At 36.2% G+C, this 9,586-nt stretch overlaps 1 protein-coding gene across 1 annotated transcript; it reads left to right on the forward strand.

Annotated features, from left to right (window-relative positions):
* Positions 1–8,295: 8,295 nt before the first annotated feature.
* LOC107808851 (uncharacterized) lies at positions 8,296–9,357 on the forward strand. The gene is made up of 3 exons (XM_075242710.1): positions 8,296–8,508; positions 8,655–9,023; positions 9,286–9,357. Exons 1-3 carry the CDS (start codon positions 8,296–8,298, stop codon positions 9,355–9,357), a joined length of 654 nt encoding a protein of 217 aa, XP_075098811.1.
* Positions 9,358–9,586: the final 229 nt, after the last annotated feature.

Genomic DNA, 9,586 nt, shown 5'->3' on the forward strand with positions numbered 1-9,586 from the left:
ATAGCTCTGTGAATCATTTAATATTATAATGGCATGCATATACGTATAACTGTCATACCATAAATAGGTATATGCATTTATAACATCATCAAGCCTCTAAGGGCATCCCATCATATCATCTCGGCCACTGTGGGCAAATCATCAACGTATACCAGCTGATCAGGTGGTGGTGCATATATAACGCCGTTACCTTTTCCCATAGATGTCTCTCTAGGCATCTATAGGTATACTGAAGTTCTTTGCTTAGTACTTTGTTGAACTTACGAATATTGCTATATCTTATTTCATAGACCCGGTTATCTATTCATATGACTTTACTGCATCTAGGTAGGTCATACTATACCATAATTCTTACTTCGATTTATCGTTACTGAGGTCTGCTACCAAACTCTAGGTTACTTTCGTTGCTTATCCCATATATATAAATCAAAGTCCTTTAATGCTTCCTCATTACTGTTCATCTTAAGAATGACGGCCTAATCTCATCTCATACTTTGTGACTTTTGTCCATCCATTGTTGATTCACATCAATATTGATCTACAATATACCACTGATAACTTGAAACTTCTTACGTAATACCTTGCCACTAGGGCTTATGTTGCATCATGGAACATTTGAAGTAATTAGACTTATCCACCTAGGGGCGATACTATACTTCCATAACCATATTTCATAGCATCCCAATGTTATTCACCTTACGTGGGTATTTTAATCCTGTACAATTCATGAAATCATTACTCAATCGAAGGCCTAAATGCCATCCTTCATCTATCACAATTACACCCTCATTCTACTACCAGGGTAGTATTCCATTTCTTCTAAATGCTACTAGTCTTAGACTCCTTTGAGTTCATTCAGGCTATACTGAGCTTTCTATGACTTAGAGAAACTATAAGCTCTTTTGTTTTCATGGGCTTAATCCCGAGGACTTAACCATTCTTGTCACCTTCTCACTCGCCCTTTCTTATCCTTATTCCTGTCTTCCTAAAACCTTGTCGCTTTGCCGTACTTTAGCTTGTGACCTATACATATTTGTTTATACTACTCGCAACCTTCCTTCAACTTGCTTGCATCACAGATTTCCTTATGTTATTATGGAACATCAAGCGAGACATCACATCGTCTCTAACTCTTCTTTACTCTCTTAATTAGACTTCTCGATACCTAGAAACCATAGGCTGAAAGATATGCCACTGACGACGCCGCTATCATTCCTAGATACTGAATCCTAGCACTTCTAGCCTTCTATCTGAAGTATAGACTATTCACAACCTTCCTTTACCTTACTTGAATTAAAATCTTGCATCACATCTTTTATCTCTTTCATAACCTTCCTTCCACATAGGTATAATTCACATCCACAACTTGAAGCTTTATTATAATACTTGCACCTTTGGTGCATACCCAATCCAGTGAGAGCTTCATACTGACTTCTTATGAGGCTGGCACTCTTCTGACTGGCTTTATCATTGAGCCGTTATGGAATATGGCTATTGTACTATCTCTCTTGTACCTCTGATATTTAAGAGTGATCCTGCAATGTTCTCAATCACGAGGTCTATAATTTCCTGGGTCCAATAATTAGACTCCTGATTTACTTAGTTGATGTAACTTTTTAGTTTCCTCTTTCTTCCGATCAGCCTTCATGTAGGCTTAAGCTATCTTCTGATATGCGGCTCCTGGTATTAGTTATTACTTTAGCCTTTCATGGGCGCTATGAAATATCCATGACACAATCTTCTAACAATTCAATCCTTTGTCTATGCCATGGGATCAATTCTTTCTTTTAACTTATACCGGAGTCTTCTACGGCTGTATGATTGTCAACATATATGCTGCATGGATAATACTTCTAAATCTTAAGTGTGTTTATACCGTAACTAACTATGGATCATTGATTGAATAATTCCTTTTGTTCCTTCTCAGCTTTCTTTAAACGTAAGCTATTACTTCTCCTGGTGCCACATGTTGCGTGCATACTTAGTTTATCTTAGTTCCCATGCATGTCGGAATTTTGTGCAATTCATATGGTCTTGAATATTACTTTTGATTTTTTTTTACTCCCCGTTAATTAGCCATGGTAGGTGCCGCTTTCTTATAGAGTGTATACAACGTTGTAGCGAGACTGTTTTTTACATGACCCTTTCTTCTTCAAGTCACTATGCTTAGGTTGAAGCCTTCTTCCTTGTTTATTCAGCTAGTCTTTCATTGTAGTACTTAGGGAGGACCCTCTGACTCTTGTAAAGCTACGAGCTTATTACATTATATACTTGACAGAATTTTTGATGTCCTTCCTCGCCTATAATTATCCCTCGTTGCTTACCTCCACGCCCTTGTGCTTGTAGGGTTACTTCTGAACTGATATTTTGACTGTTTTCCCAGTGGAATTCTCTTTCATTTTTGTAATAATCATACGGTACCTTTAACTACCCCAACTCCTATCTGAATATTTTTCAAGTATTGCAATGTCATATTTGCGAGGCTGAATTCACTATATTGGGTTTTACTATGTTTATCTTGCACGATCTGCTGATTTGTCCGTGTCCTCTTGTCTAGCCATTAACTAGGCTCTTCCTGAATCAACTACTAACTACTCATTGGCCCATTCTCATATCAATATTTCGCGTAATCTTTCTTGGGTTATTTCCTTTGTCTTAACTTACCTCTCGCACTAGCTCCTTATTTATCAATAACATCTAGTGATGGAATCCTTTCTGCCTCTTCCCGTCGTCATGCTTACATAATGTTCCGGAGTCATATCATATCCGTAAGATTTGAATAAATGCAATCTCATTCCTTTCGTCTTTCTACCACATTCTTCCTTTAATATTCCATAGTTACCTTAAACTCATAACTCCGACTTAATACCATATCACACCATTTCTCCCCCCGCCCCCTTTAGGGGAGTACTAACATTTATTGCTATGAAGATTTACCTATAAATGTTTCACCTCTTTATATTTGGCGTCTTTTCACATCTTCACGAACTCTTACTTGCCTTGCGGTAACCCTTCTGTACCAGGGATAATTTAATTTCTTACACACAAAGGTGACACCTAGTGTAACTGGCACACTTAGTCCCTTAAGCTTAACTTTGCTCACAACGTTTGTTTTAGGGAAACGTCTTCCTAAATGACCTTTAAAGGTTATTCTTCTATTGTCCATTCAATTATGGCCGGAATGCGATCTCTGAAATTCTCACGATGTAAACTATTATCAAATCCTTCGGTCCCGAATTCATGTTCAGTTTATCGTATTCACTAGCACATACTAATTTTTATTACTCCGGGGTCTAACTTTTCCTTCTGGTAATCATGTATGAGTCACCAACTCATTTCTCGAAATGGGGACATGACTTTTTGGCTTATACTCTTTTATTGTCTCAAGTCATGTAACTTCTTGTCTTTTCCTTCACTTGACTATAGAATTTGTAGTCCTGTCACATTTTGATTTACCGTTATCATCCATTAATCACATTTTACTCTTAATGCTTCATTTACTTTCTTCTTATTGTCCTACTAATATTTCTGTCTATCACCTTATTATGAAAACTTCTTCAAAACATTCTTTCACTTTTAGCCCCCCTTGATTCAACTCACTGGCTCTTCGGTTCGCCTAACACTCTTTCTTTACTAGGGACGAGAGCCATACAAAGGTAAATATTTATCCTTTCTAGGATTTCAATGCCAATCTTCTGAAATTTCTCAACATTCTAGTATTCATATCTGATTGTACTATTCTAGAGTGCACCATCTGGGTGCCTTACAAGGAGAAACATTATCACATTTGCAATATCCCTCGAAAATGTGAGCTAATGATAACAATCCATCCACAATTTTGGGTTACTCTAACCCCAGCTGGATGATGATATCCCATCCTTCTCTTAAATTATATATGTTAGCTCCCATAGGGCATAACTAAAATGGGTGTTGTCAAGTGAATATATCTTTGTGATTGTTGAAAGTAACCCAGAATGCTTATATTTCTCTGCCAGAATTGTAAATACAAATAATCTTCACTAACGCGGTACCTCGTATCCTTCTTCACCTAGCTTCTTTTACTTGTTAAAACTTGTATCTACCTTCTGATTCTCTCGTTGATTTTTACCATAGGGGTAGATAAATATTCATACCTTAGGGCTCCTTATCAAGAAGCTCACACGTCGTATTACACATATAATCTACTGAAGGCCTAACATTTACTCATCATAAGCATGACACAAAATCGAGTTTCTCTGACTCAACTCTTCCACAACCACATTCAATCTCTTACCAACTGTCTTTCTGGATGTAGATATCATTGTATAACGAATAAAATAGAACTTAGGAGTTTGAATTTCTTACAACTGAGCTCTACCACACGATTTAGAGTAAGAAGAAAGAGTGACAGTCCTAAATGCCTTGTAGCCTCCTGCTTATAAGTGTGGTGCACAACACACCCATAAATAAGACTCTACTAGACACGGCTTGTAGACTCCCTAGGACAGAACTGCTCTGATACCACTTTTGTCACGACCCAAACCGATGGGCCGCGACGGGCACCCGGTACCTTACTCAACCGAGTACCAATGTAACGTATCTTTCTTATTACATCATCATATACACGTGACATACGGGCCTAATAGGCCAACATAATCATTTATAAACTCAAAACATAGGCTGGCAAGGCCGTACAATCTTTCATGTACACGACATATAAGGCCATACCAGTATCCGTATACATGACATCTATCTACAAGCCTCTAAGAGTACATAAATATCATAAAGGTCGGGACAGAGCCCCGCCATACCAAACAATACATATTCAAATCATACTGACCAAATAGGCAACTTCGGAGCAAGTGGAGTGCACAAACACCTTCTGCTGAGCTGATAGCCTACTAGGAGAACTCTCAACTTGTCTCTCGGGACCTGCGGCATAAAATGCAGCGTCCCCAGGCAAAAGAGATGTCAGTACAAATAATGTACCGAGTATGTAAGGAATGAAAATCATTAAATAATAGACATGAGAGAAACATGGAGTAAAAGACTCAACATGTAAGTCTGAATAGCTCTGTGAATCATTTAATATTATAATGGCATACATATACGTATAATTGTCATACCATGCATAGGTATATGCGTTCATAACATTATCAAGCCTCTGAGGGCATCCTATCATATCATCTCGGCCACTGTGGGCAAATCATCAATGTATACCAGTTGATCAGATGGTGGTGTGTATATAACGCCGTAACCTTTTTTCATATCCCATATACATATAATATACGCGTATATAACGCCATCTGGTCATGGGTCAATGTACATGTATAAATGCATAAGAAATATGTTAATAAGATTTCTCGAATATCATAAAATCAATATGCCTTTCGGACAAACTTTATCAAATATGTATTTTTTTTGAGACCCATGAATAGAGGATATAATAATAATTCACATAGGGAATCAAGAATATAGACACCCCTAGTATTTCTATGAATAGAGTCATTTTTAAAAGTTGCGTATTTTGCTCGTTTCGTTTGTATCATTTGGATCATGCCAAAAAGAAAGTAGGGATAGCCTTAACATACCTGGACTGATCCTCTTGACGATCCCTCTAACACATGTCTTTTGCGAAAACACGTACCGTACTCTCTTAGAATTGCAAATCCCGTTGCTATTAAATTACGTAGTCTCGTATGAATTTTGTTGAAGCAATTTGCCATAGCAGATCCGTATGGTATCTTTCTCAAATGAATTTCATCAAAATCTTTCATGACCTTTGTTGAAGTGAATTATGTTGCCAAGATGCTTAAGGAATTTTTGCTTGAATTCTAGAACTCTTGCTTGAATTCTTGCTTGAATTCTTGTTGAAGCAGAATATTACTAAGGTGCCTATTTTTAATATAAGCACTCACGTTGCTAATGAAGTTCACCTTGCTGAAGTCTTTCACATAGATGTAATACATCTTTAGTTTGAATTTAAAGATGGATTTTAAGTCTTGGTGGTGTGGGCCCCACCTTTCAAGACTTGGTGTCACATATCTTCTTTAAAATGTGCCACCTTTCTACTTATTTCAAGAGTCATTATATGGCATAGTGGGTTGCCACGCTTGGGAGCTCAATCAAAATTATCTCTTAGACAAAGTGAATTAGAGATGTATTAAATCCTTAGGTATGGACCCCACTTTGATTTTACTTGAAGCTTTTTCTTAAGAGATGAACAATTGATAACGTTGATACTGCAAAGTTTAAACTTGATGAAGCTTTCCATTATTACCTTGTAGACAAAGTGAATTAGAGAAGTAATAAATCCTTAGGTGTGGACCCCACTTTGATAAGATGACTAAGCCAAGAACTCCTCCAAAATTTGCCACATTGTCTTGTGAGTTAAAGACTCATTATCATGGCCTCTTTGGCCAGCCATGTTGTGGGGGAGGGTGTTTAAATTTATCAAGTTTATCCAAAATAATTCACCCCTTTCCTTAATTAGTTTATTAATCTCTCACTAATTCAATAATTAACCAATTATCCATATAATTAAGAATTATCTCAAATTATTTAAAATATTACTTATTTTTAGCACACCTTATACACCTCACTATTATGGTCATGTGGTACCTTGTATGACACTAGTCCATAATTATCGGGTATTATTGCTTGGACCGTATTTTGTCCCAAAATGTCAAATTTTGACGAAATTTATTTTCTTTGATTTGCTTTCTCTCTCACCTTCACTAATTTACTCATCACTTGTTTGAAATAGCGTAATACTTATAATCCCAAAATAATCTCATTCCCGAACTACGTCGATTAACTTACGACGAAACTTTAACGTACGAAAATGCGGGATGTAACATCTCATTTCCGAGCTTCCATCAATTTATTTATGGCGTACTTTCACGTACGAAAACATGGGGTGTAACACAAACATCTCCGACAATTATGGAATATGAAAGTATCATCATAAAATAACATACGCCAAATGTAATTGAAGTAGGCCAAGTTTACCAAGACAAGCAAACAATTGTCAGTACAATGAAGCACTATTCTGTCATGAATAAGTTTCAATTTATGGTGAAAAGGTCTAGTGCAAGAAGGTAGGAGCATTTTATTTGTCAAATTCGTATTGTGTATAAGTTGTAGTTTCTTTTTATATAAATTGTTTAAAATAAGTTGTTGTGCATAAACAACCTCATATTCTGTAGCTACAATTTGCATAATATTTTTTGAATTATTTTTATTCTGTAGCTACTGCCTCGTATGTTTTGGGGGACAATTGTATGTGTCACTTCAAGTCCACCAGCATAAATGAATCAGCATTGTTCAAGATTCGAAAATTCAACAGCTTGCACACATGCTCTTTGATGGACAACACATATATACAACGCAAACCTACTGGCATGGTAGTTGGCAGTATGGTGATGCCAAAATACGCGGATCCTAAGATAATATACACACCAAAAGACATAAAACTGATATGTTGTCGGATCATGGTGTGAACTTAACATACATGCAAGCTTGGAGAGTAAAGGAAAAGGCTTTAGAATTTTTGAGAGGTCATCCTGCTGATTTCTATAGTCGCTTGCCGAGTTATTTGTATATTCTGGAGAAGACTTATCCGGGGTCGGTAGTGAAATTGTAGAAGATTGAAGATGATTGTTTCTTGTATGCATTTGTTACACTTTGTACGTCCATCAAGGGTTGGGAGCATTGTAGGCTAGTTGTAGTAGTCGATGGCACCTTTTTAAAGTGGGCATATATGGGAATGTAGCACAACGGATGCAGCAGGTAATGTAGATTAATTGTAAAACAATTATTATAAAGTTGTTTTTGAGACTGTATTTTTATATTTTCAAGTTTATTACTGAAATTGAATTTCTTTTTGCTACCTATGTGATAGGTAGCATATTTCATAGGTAGCATATTACCACAAGCATACGCTGTTGTTGATTCAGAAAATAACGCATCATGGAGGTGGTTTTTTGAGCAATTCAAACTTGCATATGGTGAAAAACCAAATATGTGCGTTGTTTTAGACCGAAATGAGAGTATATTGAAGGCAACATCTACTGTTTATACCGGCATGCCACATTATGCTTGCATGTGGCATATTTGGACAAATGTAAGGTCAAGGTTCAAGAAAGGTCATTTAAAGTTAAGTGAATTGAACTTTGCCACGGCACAATCATACATGCTTGATGAATTTAATGAAATAATGTCAAAGATTGAAGAGATCGACACACGTGTTAAAGCATACCTATACGATATTGGCTATCATAGATGGTCTCGGGTACATGCTACGGTGAACAGAACATGGACGATGATATCAAATATTGCAGAGTCCTTGATGCGGTAACCAAAGATGCAAGAGAGCTGCCCGTAGTAGAACTATTAGAGTACATGAGGACTTTTATTGAACATTGGACTAATGAAAAGTTATTGAATGCAAAGGGAACGTTCACATACATTGGAAAAAAATACAACAAAGAGTTGGAGGACAACAAGACATTATCGCAGAAGATGAGAGTAAGTTATGGCCAATAGCATCAGATCATTTATTTCATCAAACTAAATATATACTGATAATTGTAGAAATATTGTTGGATAATTATAGTTATTTTATTTTGTATCTATTGCTGACAACTTGTTATGTGTTTGTAATGAAATTGTAGGTGAGGGCTTCAACAGATTACATCCATACTATGATAGATGGTGTGAAGCGCTTCATTGTTTGTCTTCAAAACAAGAGATGTAGTTGTGGACAATTCCAGCTTGATGAACTTCCATGTCCACATGATTTGGCGGCTTTGAGGCACAGGAACAAGTCTTATGAAAACTATTGTTCTCCTTATTACACGAGGGAGAGCTTTCTGCAGACTTATGAAATACCAGTAGATCCGCTGCCTGATGAAAGCAAATGGAATGTGCCACAACATATAGCTGAGGAAGTTGTAATGCCACCTACTGGGAAACTCCAGCCAGCGAGACCTCAAAAACAGAGATACAAACCATATGATGAAGCAAATACAAAGAAGTACAAGGTTTCAAGTGGAAACTGCGGACTAGAAGAGCATAACAAAAGATCTTGTAGGAATGCTCCCAAAAGGAAATAAAAATTGATATAGTTTAAAGAATTATTTTTTACCGAGTACTGTTGATAATAATCTGTCCTTTAAGACATATTAAGTTGTATTTGTTCTGTTTTGGAGAATTATAATTGTGTTGCTAATTTGAATAAAGATTTTCTCCTATAATGAATATTTGCTAAACAGATTTCAACTCTTAATGCAATTGGTTTTGTAGTTGTTTTGTTCAAATACCGAGTTTATTTATTACTTTTCAGCCTTTCCTAACAATACTGCTAAAATTGAATAGATTATGTATTTTTGTATAGTAGTTGTAGACATAGTTGTAGTTATGCGGTAAAGAAATTATATAGTACCAATATCGAGATCAAGTACTAATAACTTTCAACCAAAAAAATGCCACAAATGTTTTCTATTCTAAGTAGTAGAATTCTGGATAAAATAACAAAACAAAAGGTAAAACAACTATAGCACAAATCTTCTACAAATAAATTGTAGCTGACTTGTTCTCAATAAAC

Source organism: Nicotiana tabacum, chromosome 22 (assembly GCF_000715075.1).
Source record: "Nicotiana tabacum cultivar K326 chromosome 22, ASM71507v2, whole genome shotgun sequence".
NCBI lineage: Eukaryota > Viridiplantae > Streptophyta > Magnoliopsida > Solanales > Solanaceae > Nicotiana > Nicotiana tabacum.